The 26,310-nt window shown below is 53.6% G+C and overlaps 1 protein-coding gene across 1 annotated transcript in view; it reads left to right on the top strand.

Annotated features, from left to right (window-relative positions):
* Nucleotides 1–26,310, top strand: part of CUNH20orf27 (chromosome unknown C20orf27 homolog) — a 119,042-nt gene extending 92,732 nt beyond the window's left edge. The window contains exons 4-5 of the mRNA XM_024207034.2: nucleotides 10,784–10,906; nucleotides 24,912–26,310. Of these exons, the coding sequence (XP_024062802.1) occupies nucleotides 10,784–10,906; nucleotides 24,912–25,012 (224 nt within the window). The 3' untranslated portion in view covers nucleotides 25,013–26,310. The remainder of the gene's footprint in view (nucleotides 1–10,783; nucleotides 10,907–24,911) is intronic.

Raw genomic sequence — 26,310 nt, 5'->3', positions numbered from 1 at the left:
CCAGCCGAAGAAATGTAGACATCTACGAAAAGACGGTGCGGGGCATGGCAGAAAAGGGGTACACCAGGCACACACAGCAGTGCCGTGTGAAAATCAAAGAACTTCGGCAGGCGTACCATAAGGCACGGGAGGCGATTGGTCGTTCTGGTTCTGCACCACAGACATGCCGCTTCTACAAGGAGCTGCATGCGATTCTCGGCGGCGACCCCACCACTACCACCGAAGGCAGCATGAAGACCTCCCGGGAGTCTGAGTCCTGGGCACCTCAGGCAGCAACGAGGAGGAGGAGGAGGAGAATGGGAGACAAGTGAGTGGGGAATCCTCCCCAAGAGCCAGGAGCTATTTTTAACCCTGGAGCAACCCAGCCGGTCGCAGAACAGCATCATAGCCGAGCATGATGCCGGAGAAGGCACCTCTGGTGAGTATGCAATTCAGTCCAGCTGTAGGGGTTACATGCTCCTTTAATTTGTTTACTCCGAAGAGAGAGTGCGATGCAGTGGGTATCTGCTTCCCAGTGGCCGCTCCAGCTCCCCAGAGGGTGCCCCTGCGGAAAAGACTTTAGTGCACAGTGATGTCCGGGGAATCCTCCATGGAGATCTCCATGAAGCTTTCCTGGAGGTGCTCTGCAATCCTGTGCAGAAGGGTTCTGTGAGGGGCTGCCTTATTTCTCCCACCACAGCAGGACACTTTCCCGCGCCACTCCAGGATTAACTCTGCTGGCTTTATGGCAGTGCATAGCATTGCAGCATAAGGACCAGGTCTGCACCCAGACGCTTGCAGCATCTGCTCCCTTGCCGCCTCTATTACCCTCAGGAGCCTGATACCACATTGGGTCTCCTAGTGGAAATGGGGGAAGTTTTCATGAAAAGTGCTCACACCGCAAACAACAGAGCATGTGATCCCCCGCCCATGGTGATTTCCGGGTCCCTCAACCTTGGTTTCCCTAACAAGCCGTGGTTTGGATGGCAGGGATCAGCACTGACCTAAGAACTAGCAATGCGACTGCAAACACAGCAAGTCTTCCGGCGTGTTACACCCTTCCCACCAAGTAGCCGTGGTAACGCTCTACATAAGAACATCCGAATGGCCACACCAGGTCAGACCAATGGTCCATCTAGCCCAGTATTTTGTCTTCTGACAGGGACCAATGCCAGGTGCTTCAAAGGTCAGGAACAGAACAGGGCAATTTTGAATGATCTATCCCCTGTCATCCAGTCCCAGCTTCTGGCAACTGGATGCATGGGGCTGCATCCCTGACCATCTTGGCTAATTGCCTATCCTCCATGAACCCAGTTATACTTTTGGCCCTCACGACATCCCCTGGCAGCGAGTTCCACAGGTTGACGGTGTGTTGCCTGGAGGAGTACATCCTCCTCTGTGTTTTAAACCTTTGCAGATCTGTGGGCCGGATTCCGTGGGATGAATAATGCAGACTTCCTCACAGCAGAGCTGTTCCCCCCCTTCCCGTCTGGTGGGCAAGGGAGCCGAAGAGCCCGTGACTCATGCTGAGTGGGAGGAAGTTGGGTGGGGCTTCTCTAACATACGCCACTTTGCGCCTCCTCAGAACCTACCGCACCTGTCAGTGGGTGTAACTGGGTAACAGAACCCCACCAGGCACAGTGGGAAGCAGAGGCCTGGCTCTTAGTAACGGTGAGCACTGAATGTTACGAGTGTGCAGAGAACGGTCGTGTTCACGGCAGGAATATTAATGCTGTTAACTTCCAGTGGATCTTGGAGGAATCACCCAGGCTCTGTGCATGCGTGTGCTGTCCTTGGCCTGGCCTGCTTCTACTTGGCAGAGGGGAGTTCACTGAAAAGTGTTTAATGCAGCCGAATGCGAAGTTGTGCATGTAGCTATGTGGAATGCAGGCCATAGCTACGGAATGGGGGGCCGTATCCCGGCAAGCCGTGAGTGCAATGGGTTTAGGGGTCACAGGGGACCAACAACTGAGCATGAGCTCCCAGTGCAACACTGTGGCCAAAAAGGCTAATACGATCCTTGGGTATATCACCAGGGGAGTAGCGAGCAGGAGCAGGGAGACGGTTTCACCTCAGGGTGCAGCATTGGTGCGACCGACCCTGGGCACTGCATGTCCAGCCTGGTGCCTGCACTTTCAAAAGCAAGTGGAGAAATTGGAGAGGGTGCAGAAAAGAGCCACAGCAGTGATTCAGGGGCTGGAGAAAATGCCTTACAGCAGGGGCGGGCAAACTTTTTGGCCTGAGGGCCGCATCAGGTTTCAGAAATTGTATGAAGGGTCGGTTGGGGAGGCTGTGCCTCCCCAAACAGCCAGGCGTGGCCCAGTCCCAGCCCCCTATCTGACCCCCCCCTGCTTCTCGCCCCCTGACAGCCCCCCTGAGATCCCTGCCCCATCCACCAACCCTGCTGTCTGTCCCCTGACCGCCCCTAGAATCCCCGCCCCTGACTGCCCCCTGCCTCCCCATCCAATCCCCCATCTCCTTCCTAACTGCCCCTGCGACCCCTGCCCCACCCAACCACCCCTTCTCCCTGACCGCCCCTGGAACCCCCTCCCCCATTCAACCCCCCTGTTCCCCACCCTCTGACCACCCCGACCCCTATCCACACCCCTGGCCCCTGACCACCCCCCAAACTCCCCTGCCCTCTATCCAAGCCCCCTGCTCCCTGCCCCCTTACCGCGCTGCCTGGAGCACCGGTGGCTGGTGGCGCTGCAGCCACGCTCCGCGCAGCACAGAGACCGGGTCAGGCCGGGCTCTGCAGCTGCGCTGCCCCAGGAGCTCACAGCCCCACTGCCCAGAGCATTGCGCCCGCGGCGCAGTGAGCTGAGGGGGCAGGGGGACAGTGGGGGGCGGGGGCTAGCCTCCCGGGCCAGGAGCTCAGGGGCCGGACAAAACGGTCCTGCGGGCCGGATGTGGCCCGCAGGCCGTAGTTTGCCCACCTCTGCCTTACAGTGAAAGACTTCAAGAGCTTGGTCTGTTTAGCTTCTCAAAAAGGTGCCTGAGAGGTGATTTGAAATGAGGTGATTTGATCCAAGTTTTTATTATGTTTAAGAAATGAAGCTTCTTAAACATTTTAAAACCTTATTTACTGTACATACAACAATAGTTTAGTTCTATATTAAAGACTTATAGAAAGAGACCTTTTAAAAACATTAAAATGTATTACTGGCACATGAAACCTTAAATTAGAGTGAATAAATGAAGACTCGGCACAGCACTTCTGAAAGGTTGCCGAGCCCTGGTTTAGCTGCTAACATTGGTATCTCAGTGGAATCACCACCTCCTCTGGTGAAAGGTAACAGCAGGTCCCCAGTGAAAGCGAGACTGTGAACGGGGCCTGCGTGGACTGATGCTTATTATTTGCTGCATTTTAAAGAGCTGCTGGGCGCTGGGGGACAGGCAGGAACAACGTGGCAGGTGGTGTTTTAAAGCGACAGCTGAACAAACCCGTCAGCGGCTCTCCGTGTCGGTGCTGCGGGTGGAACAGTCGCTGGCAGCAGCGTGTTCTTCCGCTGTCACGCTCGAGCAGTCGGGATTCCCCGGCTCGGTGGTTTGGGGCGGGGTTCTGCATTCAGATGAAAGATTTGTCCCTGAGTGGAGTCTCTGCTACCGAGGCGGCTTCTCTGAGCGGCGAGGCTTAAGAAAAGCAGCCAGTCGTCGCGTGGGCCCCAGATGGCTGCTGCTAATAGACGACAGTTGTGGCTAGAGCCGTCATCCAGGATCGGAGCCCGGTTGTGCTGGGCACTGTGTGTGAAAGCATATTGAGAAAGGGGGTCCCCGCCCCGAAGAGTCCCGATAGCCCGCCCAGGAGGGGTCATGCTACCTGCTCGGACACTGCCATGCAGGCCGTTCTCAGGGTGGTTTCTCTCTCGCTCTTGAGGACAGTTATCCAAGTGATCCCTCTAGGTGTGAATCGCGAGGAGTTTGTCTGACATCTACTGTGCTGGGCCTTGCCTCCGGCTCTAGATTGTGGAACCTGTGGGGAATGACTCTCGTCCTGCCTGCTAAAGAATGGCAGCGAGGAATTGGAACTGGATCTAGTAGAAAGGTATCCAACCCTGATCTCCCAAGCCCTGGATGGGCAGGATCTTGTCTAGATCAAGGACCAGTCAAGGACTCTGTCCACACTGAAGGTCTGCTCCAAAATTGGTGTTCTGCAGGAGCGAGGGAGCTTTCCAGGGGAGGTGGAGATGGCATTATCGCAGCAGCTGGCCTGGCCTCTGGAACTCCCTCCCCCCAGAGATCAGGGAGCACACACCTTGCCACCTTTCAGCATGTTTCTTTGACCTGGAACTTTCTCCCCGGTAAACACAAGAGCGCTCTGTTCATGGAGCAGGGAGAGAAGCCAAGCGATCTAAGGGTCAGCGACCTCTGACAATGTAGGGTACTGCCGATCTCCGGTAGTGAGGGAATGCTGGCTACAATAGACCCTGCATTGGTAGGGTTGCCAACTGTCTAATCACCCATCCCCTGCCCTGCCCCTTCTCCGAGGCCCTGCCCCGCTCACTCCATCCCCCATCCCTCTGCCGCTCGCTCTCCCTACCCTCACTCACTTTCACGAGGCGGGGGTTGGGGTGTGGGAGGGGGTGTGGGCTGCGGGGTGGGGCCGAGGGGTTCGGAGTGTGGGAGGGGGCTCCAGGCTGAGCCTGGTGCAGGGGGTTGGGGCGCAGGTGGTGTGGGGGGTGCAGGCTCCGGCCAGGAGGCACTTACCTCGAGGGGTTCCCAGTCGTCGGCGCAGCGGGGCTAAGGCAGGCTCCCTGCCTGCCCTTGCGCCACTCCCGAAAGTGGCTGGCATGTCCTTGTGCTGTGGCCCCGGGGTGTGTGTGTGATGGAATGGGGCTCCGTGCGCTGCCCGTGCCCACAAGCACCACCCCCGCAGCTCCCATTGACCACAGTTCCCAGCCAATGGGAGCTTCAGAATCGGTGCTGGGGGTGCGGGCAGCACGCAGAGCCACCTGGGTCCCCCCAGGGACCACAGGGATGTGCCAGCCACTTTTGGGAGCGGTGCAGGGCCAGGGCAGGCAGGGAGCCTGCCTTAGCCCCGCTGCGCCACCAGACTTTCAGCGTCTAAAATCTCCCAGTTTGGCTTCAGTAGCCTCCGGGAAATAGGGCCTGGAGGGCTGGCAACCTTATGCATTGGTGAGACTGAAGCTGGCTTCCCCGTGCTAAGCCAGAATTACCCACCGCTTCTCTAATCCACATGGCTTGTCACATGCCAGAGCTTCTCCTAAGATAGAACCTTTCCGGCAAGTTTTGAGCAAATTACAGGAGGCATTTTGGAGACTTGGAAGGTTGGCTGGTGGTTTATATTACAACAGTGCCCAGAGCCCAGCGACCCCCATCAAAGATCAGGGCCCCATTGTGCTGGGTGCTGTTCATACCTTAGAAGCAGGAATGATAGGTAGCGCCACCTAGAGTTAAGGTTACCTGATACTTCCCATTACAAGTCCCTGTTTTCAGTTGCTTGTAACTTTACCAAACTTTAACCAGTTGGGCTGGAATTGTCCGCACTTTGGCCCCTTTGGGGGGCTGCCTCCGGTTGTTTTTTTTTTTTTTTTTTTTTTTTAAGTTTTAGCAAAAATAGTTCAGTTCTTTGAGAACGAGTTTAGGGGAAAATACATTGTTTTGCCCATGTTAAAGAAAACAACTCTTGTAACAGTTTTGTTGAAATGCTCTAGCGCCCCCATGCTTTGTCGCAGGGACTTGAAACTAGGCCTGGGGCTAGCTCTGGTGTCCGAGAGATGCCCTCTGCTGTCCCTGTGAAAAGCGGCCCAAATTTGGCCAAGTTATAAGCCTCTGAAAAATTGCAGTTTGCACGTGCATCTTCACCACTCTTGTGATTTGCACCCGTGCAAGGCTCTGAGCCTTGTGGGAGTAAAGTGTACCAAAGATGAGAAGGCAGAGCACGGTTCTACTCTGCTGCATGGCTCAGGCTTGATAATGACCCTAAGATCCAGAGGAAGAACCGTCAAGTTGGACCTGACCCCGAGGGGACTCGACCTCAGGTGTCGGTTTAGGTTGGGGCAGGCGTGGAAATGACTGAGGATGCTGGGATCAGGTTTGGGTCGGGCTTTACAAGTAGGCCCGAGCAGAGCAGGGACGGGCGCTGGGGGATGACTTGGCAGGGTTGGGGCCATGGCAAATAGTCCTTTGTTTACATGGGCTGGCGGCTGGCGAAGGCAGCCCTGCCAAGGGAGGCAGCGGTGTGTTCGCACCAGCTGCTTCCTGCCTTGATAGACAGACTCAGCTGCCAGGGGAGTAGTGTGGCCAGCTGGGACACCGCACCGGGCACCTCCTGCCCAGCACCCTGCCCTGCCCCGCCACCCTGCCCTGCCCTGCCACCCTCATGGGGCCTGCTGCAGCACTACAGGAAATCCAAAGAGGTGGCGCTCGGTGGGCTCTGCAGGTGAGTACTTCCACTCCGCCACCCGACCCACCCTGTGCCCAGAGCCTTGCTGCGGGGCCGGGCAGGAGGTGGCAGCAGATGGAGGGGAGGGGGCTGCCCCGTGCCTGCAGGACAATGGGGCCATCCCACTGCCTGGGGGTGCGGAGGGCTGTGGCAGGGCTGGGGTGTGGGCATGGGTGGGGGCAGGGCGGTGGGTCAGGCAGGTTTGGGAAAGGCAGAAGGAGGTGGGTCTATTTGCAGCACCCCAGCCGTGCTGCTCCGCTGGCTCCGGCTCCCGCTGCTCTGTGCCTGACCTTGCCCCCCGGCCCAGCCCCGGCGAGACGTGGCTACAAGTGCCAGGTTCAGGTCGGATGTGAAAACAACTCAGCGCTCTGGGGCCAGGTTCAGATCGGCTGTGAGCTAGTCGCATTGGGGTTGGGCTTTAAAATGAGCCCTGAGCAGACCAAGAATTCAAAAAGTCCATTTTGGTCCTTAAATTGCATTTGAGGAAACCAGCTGAGCGTAGCTGCCCGGAGGCCATAGACCGTCTGTTACTCTATTGGAAGTTGCTCTCTCTTCTCTGAGCCAGATGGTGCCAGGCCTTATTAGCCATCTCCCCAGTCAGGCCTGGGGGGAAACCTTCTCCTGGGTTGCCATCTGTCCAGCCAGATGCATCCCTAACACCACGGTTTTCCCCACTCCCTGTCCCTTGCCTGCCTCTCCTCATTTGCCTGTTGTTCCTTAAAACACCTGGGCCCATTGCTTCCCTATCAGTCTGTCCACTCCTTTTTCCTCTCCTTGGCTTAGCCGTCTGGCTGCCTGCAAAGCGGCCCGGGGTTAGATTCTGGCCTGAGGAGTCAGGATTCCTGGGTCTGTTCCGAGCTCTGCTCCCAGCACCACGTACATTACTCCTCACACTTCACAAAGTGTCGTTGTCGCCATTTTACAGTTAGGGAAACTGAGGCACGGAGCTGGGCTGTCAGAGCTAGGACTAGAATGCCCAATCCTGTGCTAAGCCAGTAGACGCGGCCTGATCCTGAGATGCGCTAGTTATTTGCGGTTCCCTTGGACTTCATCAGGAGTTGCGGGTGCTCAGCCTGTCTCGGGATCATCGGGGGAACTCCTGCGTGTGACTGATACACAGTCTGCCTCGCCAGGGCCACTCCCTCAGACTCGAATGGGGATGGCCGACTGGCTAATCATTGTGTCTTGCTGATTGCCGGTGTACACCACCTAGCACGCTGGGTCTTGGGCATTTACTGCAATGCCCATATTACATCATAATCTCTTTGGAGCAAGGATCCTCGAGGCATGTGACGTGTGTGGCATCTTTTGGGTACCGGGTGAAAATACTACAGCATTGTGGGTAATCACGCAGAATTCCAAATGAGTACGTTGTGTGTAATGGACCGGAGAGCTGGTGAGAAAGAGCTCTGTAGTTCCTGGCCGTGATCACATGACATGGGTCAGCATTACGACATATTACATCCTTGTCCATCAGCTGTTGGGCTGTCTTTGTGTTCGTGGTGTGTGTGGTTTTTGGCATCGCTCTGGAATCTCTCTCAGTGGGACGTATTGCTCCCTTAACATGTCCCTGTCAGTTTAAATGCTGCATCCCAAATCTCTTACGTCCTGTTCTTGAGACAAATTGTGCACCTGTTTGATTGTCTGCATTTACAGACTGCTCTTCAGCTCCAGCGCACGTGGGACTTCCGGTTCCACTGGTTCAAACTCTTAACGAAGCTTGTGCCCAGGGGGCACCCCTCACGTGCAAATGCGGTGACTGTGAGTGTGCACAGAAAGTGGGTATTTGCACGTCCCGTATTTTCACACACAGTAACAGAAATTGGGCGTGCAATTGGGCACTCCGTTTTCCCACATGCAGTTTCCCACTTAACTTTGACTATTGGGATGTTGATCTTTATTGTAAAGGTGACCCTGGCAGTCCAGGAGCTGGGATAGCTGATCCTTGGGGCTAATGCCAAGTGTACCAGAGCAGATTAGCTGTAGGGCTTGCAGTTCTTCCATCTATTTTGCTCTCCCCCCAACCCTATATACCAGCCAGTGATCTGCTCCAGTCCCCACTCTGCCCCAGGTGCCCCGGGGGAAATGGGCTCCATTACAGAGCTCTGAGACGTCTGCATGGGGCGATGAACGGGTGGGGCCATCCAAGTTTGTGGCCTCTGCTTATTTTCACTTGGGCCTAGTGCAGCGGGAGAGAGAAACGCGGGGTGTGAAGGGCGAGGAGCAGTGTGGAGAAATGATGCTGAGTCCTGGCTTTGCCAGCTGCTGCCAGATGAAGGGAGCGTTGAGGGTAGGGCTGCCACCCGTCCGGATTTTACCCGGACACTCCGGGTTTTGGCTTCTGTGTCCGGGGGCCATTTAAGGTTGCCAGGTGCCCAGTTTTCAACCAGAAAGTCCGCCTGAAAAGGGGACCTGGCAACCCTAAATGGCACCTGAACCAGAAGTCCGGTTACCGCGGGTCAGGGGGAGGTGCCGGGTCATTAACCCGTTCCAGCCTCTGCTCAGCTGGGGCCGCCTCCTACCTGCAGGCAGGCTCCTTGAGACAATCCAGCGAGTGACAGGGATGGGTCCTTGGGGGTAGAGGTGGGCAGGGGGCAGGTCCTCGGAGGGTGAGGCGGGGCAGGGGCGGGGCCTTGGGGGAGGGGAGGGGCAGGGGCGGGGTTTGGGGGTCCAGTTACCAGCAGTTAGAAAGGTGACAACCCTAGTTGAAGGGGGCTACCCCAGCAGCAGTGGCTGGAGGGGGGTCCCTGCAGGGGCAGGCTGTGTGCTAAGGGGCCCTGAGGCATATACAGGAGCAGCAGCTGCTGCACCTTTCTCAACCCGACCCCCCCCCCCCCCCCAGGCAGGGGCCGCGTGGCTGCAGAGCACCCAGTACAGTGTGACCCGGATCCCGACTGGGGCCTCCGGGTGCTGCTGCAGCTCAGACCCTAAACGAGGGCAGCGTGTGCTCCCTTAGCAGTTGCAGCATGTCCGGGCCCCGGTTCTGCACCCCCCCGCCCTCCCCGGAACATAGCGGGGGCTCGAAGCACCTTTTCGCCTAGGGCTGAGCAGGGCCTGCGAGTGACTCCCTTTTGGTCACACTGGCAAAGCACATGCGGTGGCCCCCTCTAGTGACTGGTCCACAGCAGATAAAAGCCCACTAGTGCTGCCAGCCAGCCAGAGGAGTTGCTCCTTCAGCTCAAGCGGGCTGCACAGCGGTGCTGAAAGGCCGAGGTCCAAACCCCGCTGAGGACCTCAGGCCAGGTCGTTACACTTGCTCAATACAGTGGGATTCAGCACCAGCGAGTCCCACCTACAGCGATCGCTCAGCTCAGGCTCCGATGTGAATTCCTTGAAGCTGTTTCCTGTTGCTGCGCTTCCTCGCCTCCCCATGGCTGCTCCGTGGGGCGCTGGGTTAGAGGAGTGGGTGGGTTGTCAGCTCTGACTGGCTTTGCTGTCAAAGACGGTGAATCTAGTCACCCCCCTGGCCCTCCTGGTTAGAGACGGTTCATGCCACCGGCTCTGCCTCAGCACAGACGCACCTAACAGAGCTCGCTCGGTCCGTCGGGCGTCTGGGAAACATTACCTGCTCTCCTCTGATGGATTAAAGCCCCAGGTCTGCGCAGATCAGCCCCACATAATCTGCAGCGTTGAGGAGCTGCGAGCCGAACTGTCGACTTGCTGGGTGGAATGGCCTCCTGGCATGGGCCACTGTTCATGGCGGGGCTGCTGGCAGGGGTGCAATAGAGGGATGCTTCCCAAGCCCGGCCTCAAGGAGCCAGGAGAGCATCTCCCTGCCCAGAGCCAGCGTCGCTGCGAAGCTCCCGCGCTCTGTGATGGACGGGACTGATCCGAAGCACCAGCTGGTGCTCGGTGAAGCTCTAGAGCAGGTGTTTCCTGAGCATGCTGACTCTCCAGCCCTGGGAAGTGAGGGGGATCTGTAACCTCGCCAACCCTAACCCCTTCCCTGCATTACCACCTGGCTCCTAGAGAGTGTCCGGGGGCCGGTCGCCAAGTGCTTTACAAGAAAGTAAGCATCTTTATCCCCATTTCATAGATGGGGAAACTGAGGCACTGGGTGACCTTGGGAAAGTCACTTCAGCAATCCAGTGGTAGAGCCCAGGTCTGCTGAGTTCTAATCCCACGCTCTATCCATTGCCTGCTGGCTGCCCCAGTTCCTTTCTGGCTCCAGGCACCGTGTGGGAATGGGCGCCTCAGTTCGAGGGCCGTACAGCCCTGTCGCAAGGCGGGGCTAGGTACGTATGGATTGGGGGGGATGTTGAGGGACCCAGAGGTGGTGCTGCCGTGACCAACGGCAAGGTCAGGAGTAGGCCAGATCTCCCAGCTCTAACCCCTGCACACGCTGCCTTCCAGGGGCTTGGCTATTGACTCTTGGCTTTAATTCCTTCTCCATTCCAGGCTACAGTGTTAAGTGCGAGTACACCGCGCACAAAGAAGGGGTCCTGAAAGAAGAGATGATGCTGTCCAGTGAGACCCACGATGGTGCCTGCGTCAAAGTGGTCGTTCAAGCCCGGGTCATGGGTAGGTATCCCTCTAAACTGCGCTGGAAACGGGGTCCGGCGCCTTTCACTGCATGGGCCGTCTGGAATCCAGCCCTGGTGAGTGACTGCAGCCTGACCAGCGGCTACAGCTGACTCCTAGGGGATTTAGGACGCATCAGGCAAGGTGTTTCCAGTAGAGAGAGAGATCAGCCAGCGCACGGGGACGATCTCCCCTGGAATCCTGTGCACAATTCTGGTTACCCATGTTCCAGAAAGAGGCATTGGGACTGGCACAGGACAGAGGAGGGCTGCTAGGGGGGCCCGGGGAATGGAGAGCCTGTCTTAGGACAGCGCGCTGGAAGAGCTTGGCAAAACGCAGGCTGAGAGGGGATCTGATTGCTCTGTAAATCCCCTGGGGGCGGGGAACCAGGGAGGGGGAAGAGCTAGTGAAGCTAAAGGACAGTGGTGGCCCAAGAGCCAATGGGGAGAAACTGGCCAGGAGTAAATTCAGGCTGGAAATGCAAAGACTGTGGGGAACACGCGGTCGGAGCGGTGGCGGCGGGGCCGGGGGGAGGAATTCATGCACAGTCAGAGCAGTGGCGGCGGGCGGGGGAGAGACACAGTCTCAGTAGTTTGAAGATGGAGCTTGCTTGGCATGTGATCGGGCTGGTGTGTGGGGGTTGCCTGTGATAACAGGGGCCGGACTCGGTGACCCAGCAGGTCCCTTCCAGTCCGGTGCCCCCAGGTGATCTGGGTTTGGCTGTGGATGTTTCATAGGTCTGCTGGCTCCAGGGCCGCAGAGCGAAGTTGCTTCGCAAGCAGGACGATGACCCCGGTGAGCTGGCCCCTGGCTGGGTACGAGGGCGTCAGGGGCTGAGTTTCCCATCTTTCAGCCATGCTAACAGGGCAGGTGTGTGGGCGGAGACACGGCCCAGCCCCTTCGTGGCATTTGTAACCTTCCCTTCTGACTCCCCTCCTGAGGAGAGAGCTGTGATGGAAAACCCCCCTCCCCCACCCCGGGAATGCCCCAGCCGTGCTGTAGCCGTCTGGGAAGGACGGGGCTGGGCAAAGAAAAGAGAAGCAGGTTCCCACCCCTGGAGACGGGTCCAGTGGTTTGGGCGCTAGCTGGGGACTTGGCGAGACCCTGCTCTGCCAGATTGCCTACGTGACGTAGGGCCGGATTTTTCAAGGTACTTAGGTGCCTGGAGGCTTTTGAAAAGCCCACCCAGCGCCTACCTGCATCTTTAGGTGCTAAATCCCTTGACAAATCTGGCCCATAGTCTCTGTGCCTCAGTTTCTACCCATCCAGTGGCGAAAGCAGCACTGTCCCATTATACACTGAGGATTGTGAAGCACTGGGAGAACAGAGACCACATAAGTACCTTAGGGGACAGAGATGCTCCTAGAGCCCCCTGTTATTTGCCTAAGGAGAGTGGGAGAAAAACAGGAAGGCGGGGGGAGGGGTTCTTAACTGCAGCGGCCGTCTGCTCTAGGGTCCCAACCACTATAGACACCCCATGCTGCATGCCGGGCCGCACGCTACGGGGATCTGACAGATCCACCCTCTGTCACCGTCCCCTTGGGCCCGGCGAACGTCGCTTGGCTTTACCGGGACGCCGGGGGGAAAGGGGATGGATACGGACTCTCCTGGGGCTCCACGTGGAGCGTTCAAAGCTGTGATGCTGACCCCTTGCTCTCCGGTTTACGTGGGCTGGGGTTTCCTAGCGAAGGGGAGCTCCGGGAGGTGTGTGTGTGGGGGGTGTCTCTTGCCATTCTCAAGCCAGCCGGGCGGGGTTGAATTGTCTGATTGTGGATTTGCTGCTTCCCCGTGCCCTGTGTGCATCGTGGGCAGGGCTGGGCTGAGGCGGGGCGAGCGGCGGCGCAACACTTTAAATCTGTCTTCGGTGCTTGGTTGGGGTGTCACACCGAGGCTGGGAGCCAAACGGATGCCCAGATTTGGGGCTGGGAAGGAATTTCCCAGCTCAGATGAGCAGGGCCCTTGGGGGTTTTCACCTGCCTCTGCAGCCTGGGACACAAGCCATCTGATGGATCATGTGGGCACATCTCACCTGATCAACCTCCTTGGGCACTGGCCGCCCCTCGGTCCCTCCTGTCCCTGCCTGGGCCACACAGCAGTTGGGTTTCTTGGGGACTGAAATGCTGAATCGGACCTGAGTGACCAGGTTCCCTGCAGGGGTAACAGGGCGGGATGGAGCAGCCTGGGCTACGCAGGGCAGACTAGAGCAGTGTTTCAAATTGTCCCAAGCGTATTTACTGAGCTAGCCCCTGACTGGCTGCGTCTCCCAGCGGTTTCAGTAGAAGTTTCAGATGCTCAAGCCCCTGCAGAATTGGGCCCTGACTCGGCTCAAAGGAGTCTTCTGTCTCTTGGCAGATTCAGAAGGGGGGGGCCCGACGCCACAGGAGATGGGCCTTTCCTCTCCAGATTATTCTGATCAAGCCCAGATTGGCAATGGCTGGAGGGTGCTGCCCTCTGGCTGTGTTGCATGGCCCCTTGTATGAAGGATGTGGTGGATGTCAGGCTAGTTCCCAGTGGGAGAAGCATCCACGTGACCACCCTCACCACTGGCCATTCTCATAGACTACCTCAGCAGAGAGGTCACGGGCCGAGTGGGGTGGGCCATGAAGGCTGGATTCCTCCCAGGCCAAGGCAGAGACACGTTGGCAGGGCAGGGTTGGGAGAAGCTGGCTGTGCCGCTTCTGTTCTGTCCCTGCTCTGCAGATAAGCAGAGGTCTCCAGGGCTCTCATCACCTGGCCCCTTCCACCAGCTGGGGCCTCTCCCCCAGCAGCCAGCCAGGCTCAGAGCTTGTCTGTTATCCTACTGCAGTAGGATCAATGGCCCCATGCTCTGGATTACACCATTACAGGGCTTGCTGTGCGAGTGACAGCGCAGGTGGGTCCAGCCAAAGCACCTCTTGGAACTGGAGCCGGATCAGAATCATGGATCCATCGATCCTTGGACTTAGAGCAGTTTCAGATCCTGAGGCTGGGGAGGGGCCTGCGCCAATGGCTGTCGGAGTTGATGGAAAATCTCCCATTGACTTCAGTGGCCAGAGGATCAGGCCCCAGCTCTGCAGCTGGCAACCTAAACTGGGCTGGCTGCAGGATTCCTGGGTGGGTTCTCTGGCCAGTGCTCTCAGGAAGGCAAACTAGAGGATCATGGATTCCAAGGCCAGGGCAATTGTGACCCTCCAGTCTGACCTCCTGTATAGCCCAGGCCAGAGACCTGCCCCACAATAATCCCTAGAGCCGAGCTTCCAGAAAACCCAGCCCATCTTGATTTAAAACTTGCCGGTGCTGGAGAATCCACCACGCCCCTGGGTAAATTGTTTCAATAGTTAATTTCTCTCAGAATGGACCCAATGGTTAATGCTCAGAATGGACCCTTGACATCCGTGCAGTGGAGGGTGTGTCCCAGCACCTTGTTAATAAGCAGCAAGTTCAGTTGAAATCCTGGAATCCTTTGCCTGAGTCCTGAGAAAGAGAAGCGAGCGTAGCACAAAGGCGCGAGGAGCCAGCCTGCTCAGTTACGTCACCCTTTAGATGTCTCCTGGTTTATTAACCTGCCAGGGATTTAAACGAGAATATATTACCTCCTGCAAAAGGACGGGGACTCCCTTTGCTGCCAGCACATGCCCAGAGCCAGCTCCCCTAGCGCCCAAGAGAGCTCTGCTCCTTGTGCTGGCTGGCGTATCAGCCCCTGTGCATCCTTACCCTAGTGCAACTAGAACGCGGCACCGCTAATGGAGCGATTGAGCTGGCAACAGCAGCTGTTCTCTCTTTGAGCTGCAAGCAGCAAAATCCCGGGCTGAGGACTTCTGATAAAATATTGTACCCGGCACTATTAATTTCCACAACGCTCTGCAAATCTACAGTTGCCTCCGCTGTCCTGAAGGGCTAAATAAGGCAAGATAAAATGTAGGGTGCTGGGGTGGGGGGGCAGGTCCATATAGAGGATAATAGCCTACTACTTCTGGTGCTCAGCTGAGCTGATGCCTTTAGCTCAAGTGATGGAACTCTGTGTTTTGGTGTGAAAGGGTCAGGGTTCAAACCCAGTTGGCTGCCTGCTGTATGTCTTGGGGGTTCACAGACGGTAACAGCTCAGGAGGGGAAGGTTGCTGTGGGGGTTATTGATAAGGGAGGAGGAATTGAGAAGCTGGATATGAGTCAGCAGTGTGCCCTTGTTGCCAAGAAGGCTAATGGCATATTGGGCTGCATTAGTAGGAGCATTGCCAGCAGATCGAGGGAAGTGATTATTCCCCTCTGTTCAGCACTGGTGAGGCCACACCTGGAGTATTGCGTCCAGTTTTGGGCCCCCCACTACAGAAGGGATGTGGACAAATTGGAGAGAGTCCAGCAGAGGGCAACGAAAATGATCAGGGGGCTGGGGCACATGACTTACGAGGAGAGGCTGAGGGAACTGGGCTTGTTTAGTCTGCAGAAGAGAAGAGTGAGGGGGGATTTGATAGAAGCCTTCAACTACCTGAAGGGGGGTTCCAAAGAGGATGGAGCTCGGCTGTTCTCAGTGGTGGCAGATGACAGAACAAGGTGCAAGGGTCTCAAGTTGCAGTGGGGGAGGTTTAGGTTGGATATTAGGAAACACTATTTCACTAGGAGGGTGGTGAAGCACTGGAATGGGTTCCCTGGGGAGGTGGTGGAATCTCCTTCCTTAGAGGTTTTTAAGGCCCAGCTTGACAAAGCCCTGGCTGAGATGATTTAGTTGGGGATTGGTCCTGCTTTGAGCAGGGGGTTGGACTAGATGACCTCCAGGGGTCCCTTCCAACCCTGATATTCTATGATTCTATGAATTGTTTGAGGTAAGTTGCTGTAGGTTGTTTCCAGTTAAGCAGCCCCCATCTCCTGCCTACTTCCAAGCAGGTACAGAGCAGGGGGAGAGCCCCATGGGTTCAGGGAGTCCCCTAACTAATATGCAGAGTTTGTTGGTGTTTCTGTCCAGAAAGGGCTGCTCGTGTTTTACCCCTCGATTCACAGATTCCAAGGCTGATGGCCTAGTCTGACTTCCTACATACCACAGGCCGGAGACCTGCCCTTCCTGCAGCCCTCCCTGCGGGCACTGCCTCTCGTGCAGTCTGCTGTTGCTGTGTGTCCCATTCCACCTGAGCCGGCAGCACCCCGCTGACTCAGCCGGCGGCTGGGTGGAAACGCTCTTGGCTCGTCACGTGGAGGCTTTTTTGTTCCCCACCCACATGGGCTGCTGGGGCGGGTCCGTGAAACTGACCGGCCCGGCTACACTGTCCAAGCTGAGCAATATGCAGAAAGCAAACTAGGGCACCAGTCTTGCAAACACGGGCATGACTCCAAGCGCATTACGCAGCCCTGACGCGGCTGAAGCACGTGCCGAAGGTTTGCAGGATGGAGGCCTGGATTTTAAAAGATTCTTTCCCCTGATGTTACTAATCTCCCAGTTATTATTAGTAACACCACTCGGAGACACAGAGCTTGTTTCCAGGCCGATGTTTAACCCGACAGTGCCCCCTTAATTCCCTGAGCTTCTTATCAGCCCCGCTGCGGCGTAAGGGGTGACTCATCCCAGCAGAGCTCGGACATGCTGGTGGCTTCCCACCGACCCTGATGATAAAAAAATATCGCTGAGAAAATTAGGCTTGAAGAACAGCAGTGGACAAAACAGCTTTTCAAGCTCTGAGACCGAAATCCCCTGGCGCCCGCAAGTGACACTTGGCATCACGGCTGACGCTGCCTGCCAACGGAGCGATAACCATCTTGGCTGGAGAGAGAGAGAGAGGATGGGGAGCTAGGACATTTAAGGCCTGATCCAAAGCCTCGGGCAGTCAACGTGCAGCTCCACTGACTTCAGTGACCTTTGGATCAGCTCCTTACAACGGCTCAGCAAGCCAGGGCTTGTGGTGCCTCGGGCTGCTCTCAGCTGGGTGGCTCGGGAACAGCTGGGTGGCTCGGGAACAGCTGGATCTGTACCTCTTCCCGGAAGGCAGCGCTTGCGTCTGCGAGTGATAAGGCGCTGCCGTTGCTCGGGGCACGGGCACCCAGTCCAATTTAGATCTACAGCGAGGAGAGCTGCAGAGGTTTCCGTTGAAACGGCCGGCTTCCAGCGCAGACGCAGCGCTGCATCATGCAGCTCCTCGCTGCAGTGTTTGACGGGCCGCGACGTCTCTGCCGTTCCCCGGCAGATCAAAATGGGCAGCTCTGCCCCGGCAATGCAGCAAAAGTGGGGTTGGCAGAGCTCTCGGACAGGAGCTGATGGAGATGGACTGGGCTGCTTAAAACGGCCTCCCCCAGCCTCTCAAAGAGCAGAGGTAATAGCCGTGGGAGGCCCAGGCAAGTGTGTAGGCCAAAGCCAGCAGTGACTTAAATGGAGGTGTGAATTATACGTGACACCCAGACGCTCTCACGCTGAGCATGTGCCGTGACTGTAATCGCAGGCCGTGTTGACATCTTGGTGAACTGGTGTGAATCCGAAGTAACTCGGGAGTGGCAGGCTGGGTTTACACCAGGGGATCGGGGTCTGACCCGATCAGAGGGAAAGGAATGTCACTTGGCATTCAGCGAGCGTAGCTCATGCGCTAAGGGAGCAGAGAGCTGCTGCTTTCTCTGTGAGTCTCTCCCTTTACAGACCTGGGGCTTAAATAATGAATCCCGAACACTGAATTTGGTGCTAAAATGCGCTGGACTCCACTCGGAACTCAAACTTACCTATGGCACGGGAGCGACAGCGTGATCCAGTCGACAGAGAGCCTGGGGTTTGTCCCTGGCTCTGCCATTGGTGCACTGGCACTGCGGGAAACCGCCCCGTGCCTCAGTTTCCCCATTTGGAAGGTGGGGAATGGACTTACCCGCTTGTCTTTTTACAACCAGAGGAGAACTTGTTCAGCCATCAGTGCCCACCACAGCCAGTCGTTTCCTCTTCAGCTAATGTGACTTGCCCAGAGGCCACGGTGATGGGTGCCCATAAAGCGAGGGATGGGTAGTTAGTGTTAGACACGCTCTAGGATCCGTGATGCCCAAGCAGTCCCCTCGGATGTGGTTTTCCAAATCTGTCTCAACTCCTTGCTGCCATCTGCTGGCTCTGTAGAGGATTCATCTTCTCTCTCCCTGGTTTAATTAGAGATGGCTTTCTCCTTAACCGCATTATGATATGCAGCAGGGCGGCTTTGAAGCTGATTCTGTATAATCTCTCCTTTCCCTCGGAATAATTACCCGGCTTTGGACACATCCTATTAACGGGCCCGACGCTGCTTGTCACATCCTCTGCGTCTGCTGCTGCTGCGAAACTCCATGTGAGCTTCTGAGGGTCTGTAACCACTGCTGGACACCTCCCCTATATTCTGAGGGGTGGATCCCATTCAGTAGCCCCAAGGCTGCTAGCTGGGGGGAACTCTGGATCCCCTCTCTGTGGTGGTGCCTTTGCTTAGATCAGTGCATCGTCCGAGGCCAACGGGGTGCAAGCGGCTGGGCACCAGCTCCCTGTGAGACGCTGTAGACCATTGGCAGCATTCTTGCCCCTGGACTTGCCGAACGGCGAGCGACGGGGCTGCCTGTCTGGTGGGGGTAGTAACCTCCCTGCCCGTGTCACGCGTGCAGGAATGCGGCTCTTCTGTAGGCTCGTTAGCAGCCCATGGAATTTGCAAAGATGAATTCCGTTAGCGGAGCGCAGCCTCCAAAATGCAGTTTATTTAGGTCATCTGCTGGTTGCCCGGGGCCCCGAATCTGGCATCGCGGTTGGGCAGAGGAGTGCTGACTTTCCTCCCCCATCCCACGGGAGCCATTCTTCGGGCCCCCCGCAGTGACTGGGAAGGGCTGGGGTCAGGGGATTCCCCAAGTAACATCACACTGAGCCTGCTGCCTTCACAGAACGCTGGGTCTTGCCCCGCAGGCTGGAGCCCCCCCTGAGCCATGGGGGAGGGTTGGGAGGCAGCATGGGGGGGCTCTGCTGCTGTGGCGCCTGGGAAGCGATGGAAGGTGGCTCTGGTTTGGGGGTCCCTGTGGCAAATACGCCGCCCGCTAGGGACGGCTCCTGAAGCAGAAAATAAGGCGGTGGAGGGAGACCGGCAAGGTCCTTGCCCAAGCCTGTGTCCCAGCTAGGCCAGGCATGCTCTGAATGACATCAGCTGCAGTGACTCCCTTTGCTGCAGCGTCAATGAGATCAGCCCCGAGGCGCCGGTCCAAGGTCCCCAAGGAACCTCTCCCGGGCTAGTGGCTTTACAGCACGAGGAGACCATGGCCCCCATTCAGCAAAGGATTTAAGCGCATGCTTAAAGTTAAGCACGTGCTTTGTGGAATCAGGGCTGGACAATTCTCAGGAGCCAGGTTGGCGGTTCCCTTGCAGAGGGTCCAATATGGAGCCATCCTTTACAAGCATCAGCCCTCGAATTAATATCCTGCCTATGTTAACATCACACTGCGCAGGAAATTTGTTTTCTCTGGCGCCTGCGAGCAAATGGAGTTAATGAACTGGAGATTAAGCTGAAGCGAGATGAGGGGGCTATTAGCAGCGATACGCAGAGCAGCCTGCCCCCTTGCTCGGCAGATGGAAGCAAAGATTGAGCAGCAGAGCCACTGAAATGTGGTTTTTAATAAAACTTCAAAACTGCAATAAAAGCCCCAGGAAAACTGGAGTCCTGCAGCGGTTCAGAGCTGATTCTGCTGCAGGGAAGTGACTGGCCGTCCTGCGACTCCTGGCACAGTCGGGAAGGAGGTTGGTGTGGGGAGCAGAGAATTGCGGGGTGGGTGGGAAGGTTCCCAGAAGCACAGAGATGGACCTAACCCAAACCAACCTGTCTGCTGACCAGTTTTGCCTTCTGAAGGTCAAAAATGGACCTTTCCTCCTAGAACAGCACCCCAGTGGCTGGGCTAGGAACTGGGACAGCCCCCAAAGTCCTCAGGCCCAGGAGACAAGCCAGTCACCCGAGGGATAATTTTACTTTTTGGGGTGTATTCTAAATACAGGGGAGACTGATTTAAATCCAGGTGCTTTAAATCACCAATGGGAAAGCCTGGATTTAAATACTTGATTTTAATCAACTTTTCCATTGGTACTTCAGTTATTTTCTAAAGAAAGGTGCATTCTCATTGCTTGATACAACCATTAAAACATCTTCATTTACAACTAAAGAGAATCTTTACACTAGACCGGTATGTCTTTTTGCTACCTAGGACGGTGCACTGTAACTAGTAAAGCAATGACTGTATTTAGCCTAATATTTTCAGATTCGTATTCATTCATTGTACATAGTACGTTAGAAAATGGTGAATGACATGTTGCTTATTTACTAGATAATTAACTTACTGGCCATGATTTGTGTCAAGCTGCATTGGGATGGTAATTGGACGTCAATTAAACACAGACCAGCCTATAAAATGTATTGTTACTAAACATAACAAGCCCTGAGTGCAGTACCTAAGCTATCATGCCATATTGGTAGAGCTTGACCTGAAAAGTTAGATGTTTTCCCCGATGCTTTATATAGAAAAGCACCCTTTAACTCACAGTTTTTGATAGAGGCTCGTGGATTCAGCATTTATATTTTGTAGTTAAATATGTTAAGAGATTATAATAAACTTAGGCCCTTGACATATTTTGTGTTAAGTTCAGATTTCATTTTAAATAGGTGTATTTTTAAAAAGAAAAACTTCTTATAATTTGAATAACATAAAAAATATCCAATTTAAAGCAACCCCCCCCCTGATTTCCCCCCTCCCCAAATCATTGGTTGTTATCCACCCTGCCTAAATGTGGGGTGGGGATGGAATTAGCCAGTGTGTCCTGGGAGTTGGTGCCCCGTGAAAGGCTTAGTTGGCCAACCCAGTCAGGTTGTTTGGGGAATAAGGGCCCATTTGTCTGTTTGTTCAAACATGCATGTGAAAAATGCATGCTCAATTGCATGCCTAATGTGTGTGTGCAGCTACTGTGGAGATAACACCTAGCTCAGATCAGCTGTAGAATTCAAAGCACCTGAGGTCAGTAGCATTAGCCCCATTTTACAGATGGGGAAAGAGAGGCAAAGTGACTTGCCCAGGGTCAGCCAGCAAACCAGTGGCAGAGCCAGGAATAGAGCCCGGGTCTCCTAAGCTGTGGTCCAGTGTCCACACTGGCTCTCGATCGCAGGCTGAAATGACTTTTTCTTGTTATAAAAATTGAAAATGTTAAATTGGTCAAAATTGAAATCAAACCATTTGTTCCACCTGAAACTCATTTTTTGGACTTTTAAAAATTGCCAGTGACACAGCCTCGAGAATGGAGCTTGTTCGGAACTGAACAAAAGGTTACGGCTAGAGCCCTACCAAATTCACATTCCATTTTGGTCAATTTCATGGTCATAGAATTTTAAAAATAGTAAATTTCATGATTTCAGCGATTTAAATCTGAAAGTTCACAGTGTTGTAACTGTAGGGGTCCTGACCCAACGCTGAAGGCAGCAGCGCAGAAGTAAGGGTGGCATGGTATGATATTGCCACCCTTACTTCTGGGCTGCTGCTGGTGGGGCGCTGCCTTCAGCGCTGGGCACCCGGCCAACAGCCGCCACTCTCCGGCCACCCAGCTCTGAAGGCAGCACGGAAGTAGGGGTGGCAATACTCCGACCCCACTACAATAACATTGTGACACACACCCCCACGACCCTCTTTTGGGTCGGAACCCCCAATTTGAGAAACGCTGGTCTCCCCCGTGAAATCTGCATAGTATAGGATAAAAGCACACAAAAGACCAGATTTCACGCGGGGAGAGACCGGATTTCACAGTCTATGACACTTTTTTCACGGCCGTGAATTTGGTAGGGTCCTAGTTATGGTGATTCTTTCAAAAGTTTACAGCTGAACATTGACTTAATACAGCTTTGAAACTTTACTATGCAGAAGAAAAATGCTGCTTTGAACCATCTGAATTTAAATAAAACAAGCACAGAAACAATTTCCTTATCTTGTCAAATCTTTATTTTTTTTTTTAACTTTCCCTTTATTTTTGTAGAAGTTTGTTTAGCACAGTCCTGGGGTTTTTTGGTCTCTGCTGCTGCCTGATTGCGTACTTCTGGTTCCAAACGAGGTGTGTGGTTGACTGGTCAGTTCGTAACTCGGAGGTTCGCTGGAGTCATTATTTGCACAACTCTTATCATTCAGTTGTTCACATTGACACCAAGATCCTTTCACTGAGTTAATGCAGCTGATTTTGGCACGTAAGTCGTTCAGATCATTCCTTCCAGTGCACGTCGCCTTGCATTTATCAGCCTTGCATTTGATCTTCCGTTGCCTTTCACTGGCCTGGTTTGGTCCTTAGTTTTCTCTGCTCTGTGTCCTAAATAAGGCACGAAGTTTCAGTGGTGAGATCATGAACCACTGGAGCAATTTCCCAAGGATCATGATGGATTCTCCATCACTTGCCATGTTTAAATCAGGATGGGATGTTTTTCCAAAATCTCTGCTCTCGGAATAATTGTGGGGCAGGTCTGTGGTCTGTGTTATACGGGAGGTCAGACTAAATGATCACAATGGTCCCATCTGCCTTGGAATCTGTGACTCTAAATAATATTGTGTCATTGGTGATTTTTGCCATCTTGCTGCCCACCCCATTTTCCACATAACTAATAGATCCTTTAAGCAAAATCCTCAATTATGATGAGCTGAGTGAACCTTGATCCAGCCTCTCTCGCAGAGCACAGTAATTTGTGAGCGAATGTGGGATTCTGCATAATTATTTTTTTGTTGGCTAATTGGAAATGTTAATTAGAACAGGGTTTTAACAGTACTTTGTTACCTCTCTTTACATCTCTCCTTCTGGTAATGTAATTAGCTTTTTAATTGGCTTCTTTGAATCATAAATGTGTAGGACTGGAAGGGACCTCACAAGGTCATCTTATCCAGTCCCCTGCACTCAAGACAGGACTGTAATAACGACACCATCCCTGATAAGGGTTTGTCTAACCTGTTCTTTAAAACTTCCAGCGATGGAGATTCCACAACCTCCAGGGGTCAAGTATCAGAGGGCAGCTGGGTTAGTCTGTATCCACAAAAACAACAAGGAGTCTGGTGGCACCTTAAAGACTAACAGATTTATTTGAGCATAAGCTTTCGTGGGTAAAAAACCCACTTCTTCAGATGCTTGGAGTGAAAATTACAGATGCAGGCATAAATATACACAGGCATAAATATATACAATATACCCTCCTGGGCAATTTATTCCAGTGCTTAACCACCTGGACAGGTAGGAAGTCCTTCCTAATGTCCAACCTAAACCGCCCTTGCTGCAATTTAAGCCAATTGCTCCTTGTCCTATCCTCAGAGGTTGAGGAGAACAATTTTTTCACCCTCCTCCTTGTAACAACCTTTTATGTACTTGAAAACTGTTATCACGTCCCCTCTCAGTCTTCTCTTCTCCAGACTAAACAAACCCAATTTTTTCAATCTTCCCTCCTAGGTCATGTTTTCTAGACCTTTCATCATTTTTGTTGCTCTTCTCTGGACTTTCTCCAGTTTGTCCACATCTTTCCTAAAATGTGGCGCCCAGAACGGTACACAATACTCCAGTTGAAGCCTAATCAGCGCGGAGTAGAAACGGATAATATCCTGTGGATCAACAGTAATTTCTCTGCTGTTAAATTCCCGTGTATGTCTCAGAATTCAGAAGAACCTATCAGATTTAATGATCACAGATGGTCTCGCCCCTATTTCACACACAACTCTCTTTATTCACCTCTGCTTCCAAGTGCATTATTACTCATTTTGCCCTCACTCATCATTGGTGTTCTGCTGGCAGTGAAATTACATTCAGTATAATTAATTTATCAGAAAGCCATGCAGACTCTGCAATCGTGGTATCTTTCCTTTTTTCCCCCCGACCTGGAATGTGACAGAAAGCTTGCAATTTAATATTAATTTGCAATTAGGGAAGTGAGAGGATGTGATCTTTGTCAGTTTTGTTAATTGGAAATTTTAATAGGGAAAAATCTGCGTAAAAGATGAGAATCTCCTCAAATACTCCCTGTCACTGAACTTGTGACATTGCAGAATATTGGGTTTGTACCCTTTTGCTGTATGGTACAAGGAAGGTCTGGGAACATGTGTTGCGATGGTTTTGTATGTAAGGTTTGACATTCCTGGTATTTTTAACCATCCTTATTGATGGATAAATCTTGGGATGATTCAGACGTGTGAAGTAGGAGCTGTTAAATGAAAGGCCGGATGCCTCAATCTTCACTAGAGATCTTGCCACCCAGGCATGGCTCTGACTCAGGCAGGGACGTAGGCATGTGAGTAAGCCTCATTGACTTCAGTGGAACTATGCACAGGCTTAATGTTATAACCCATCCTGAAGCACCTTCCTGAATCGGGGCCGGATTGCATTAAACAGGTGTTAATAAAAAACTGTTGGAAACAAGCTCAATAAAAAGCACACTCTCCCCACGAATCAGGTTTCACTTGCTCAGTTTCCCAGGTGCCAGTGTAACGCCAACAAACCCGGCGGCAGCAGGCGGGATCAAACCTGGGAGCTCTGAAGCCTTGTGTATGAACCTCAACTCAGTCTACTGCATGAGCTGAAAGACCCATGACTTTTAGCCAAGGCTGTAGCAGACTCATCAATCTCTATGGTCTAGGGGCCACTAGAGGGCAACAAGTTACACCAGCATGAAGGATGCTGGATTTAGAAGGCAGGACACCTGGGTTCTGTTCCCTCCTGTGTGACCATGGGCAAGTCACTCCTTCTCCTCCCACGTTTTGTCTCTTTAAACTGTAAGTGTTTGGGGGCAGGGGCTGTCTCCTGCTAGGTAAAGTGCACAGCACCGTGGGGCTCAACTTCTAGGCTCTACTGATTCACAAATAATCAGAAACTCCTTGTCCGGAAAGCAACAGAAAGATGCATGTGAACGATACCAGCTGTGGTCTCACTGGCAGGCTCTATATCCCTCCCTCCTGGGAAGATACGATTTGCCCCCTGCATTTCCACAATCCAGGCCTAAGCTAGCGTAGCCGGGTATCCGTGAGCATCCGGTGAGCTCCATCCCTGTATTGCTGTGTAAGCAGAGGCCATTCTGTCTTGCAGATCGCCACCATGGCACACCCATGCTGCTGGAGGGGGTCCGGTGCATCGGGGCGGAGCTGGAGTACGATTCGGAGCAGAGCGAGTGGCACGGGTTCGACTAGCCGCTGAGGACCGCCTCCTCCTTTTAGGTTTTAAATTTAAGCTTGAAATGTAAGAAAAACAAATAGTTCACTGGCTGCAGGATTCTGAACGCTCTAGTTTTGTGGTCACCAATCGAGCTTGTCTTGTGAGGTCTGGGCGCTGTGCTTTCACCCCCCCTTCCCCTAATAGCAAACCAAACCGTAGGCCAGTAGTTGTAAAGGGTTTTGTGAAGAGCGGGTGGCGGCTTATGACTCCGGCTCAGAGCTGAGAGCAAAGCCAAGGCCGTCACGGATTGGGTCAGGGTTCTCGTCATCTTTTCAGCCTTAAAACTAAACTCTGTGTGTGTGCGCGCACGGGGTTGTACATGCTGGCATGCGAGTGGATGCCCGACCTCCTGAGCAAGTGTCACCTACCGGGCATCTGTCATATCAGAATATTATTTCTTATCCTTAAATGTTGGTTATTTTTTCCTTCTCTTTAGTGATCTCATCGTCGCATGTGGCTTTGTCCAAAGTTTCTACAGCTGCCATTTAAAAACTGAACAGCTGATGTTTTCTACCATCTCCAGTGGTGGGGTTGGTAAATACACCGGGTGGGGTGCGGTAGCTTCATATGCTTTGGCTGTTTAGTTTGTGTTTAGTCTCAGGAGTATTTCCAAAAACCAGGCATCTGTTGCCTTCCTGAGATTCAGGAGCAATCCCTTGTTGCAAGCCATACGGTGTCTTGTTCTCTCTTTCTGCTGCTGCTGCAATTGTATTTTATTTTTCATGCTCTTTCATGATGCATGTTTAAACGCTTCGGGCTGGATTCTGATCCCAGTTGCAAATCTGGAATTAACTCCACTTTCCCCCAGTGGGTAACTCCAGATTGATTCCATTGGCTTTCGGGGAGTTAAGTCCAAGTTTACGCCATTGCTGACTGAGAGCAGAATCTGTCTCGTAAGGGTGCATTCTGCCTTCAGCTGTGCAGATTTAACTCTCTCTAAAAGCAGTAGGGTTGTGTGCATGTATCTGAAGGCAGAATTTTCCCTTTAGGTTGGGTTGTTTGAAGGCATTTAGGAGAGTTGGGGGCTCAGTTCCACTGGGAGTTGGGTGCTTCCCCCTCATAGACACCTTTGAAAATCCCAGTCTGAATTTTCATTTCTTAAATGTTGTCTGGTGGTTTTTGTTTTTTAAGACACACGGTACAAGGACCAGGAATAGTGGTTCAGTTCTGAAAGCAACAGAAGGATTTATGTGCCTCTCTCTCTATATGTGTATGTGTGGGTTTTTTAAGTACAAAAAATATCTATAAAGGAAAATAATAAACTTCAGTTGAA

The sequence above is a fragment of the Terrapene carolina genome, unplaced genomic scaffold (assembly GCF_002925995.2).
Source record: "Terrapene carolina triunguis isolate 2854851 unplaced genomic scaffold, T_m_triunguis-2.0 Scaffold633, whole genome shotgun sequence".
Taxonomy (NCBI): domain Eukaryota; kingdom Metazoa; phylum Chordata; order Testudines; family Emydidae; genus Terrapene; species Terrapene triunguis.
This window is presented reverse-complemented; position numbering and strand designations above follow the sequence as displayed.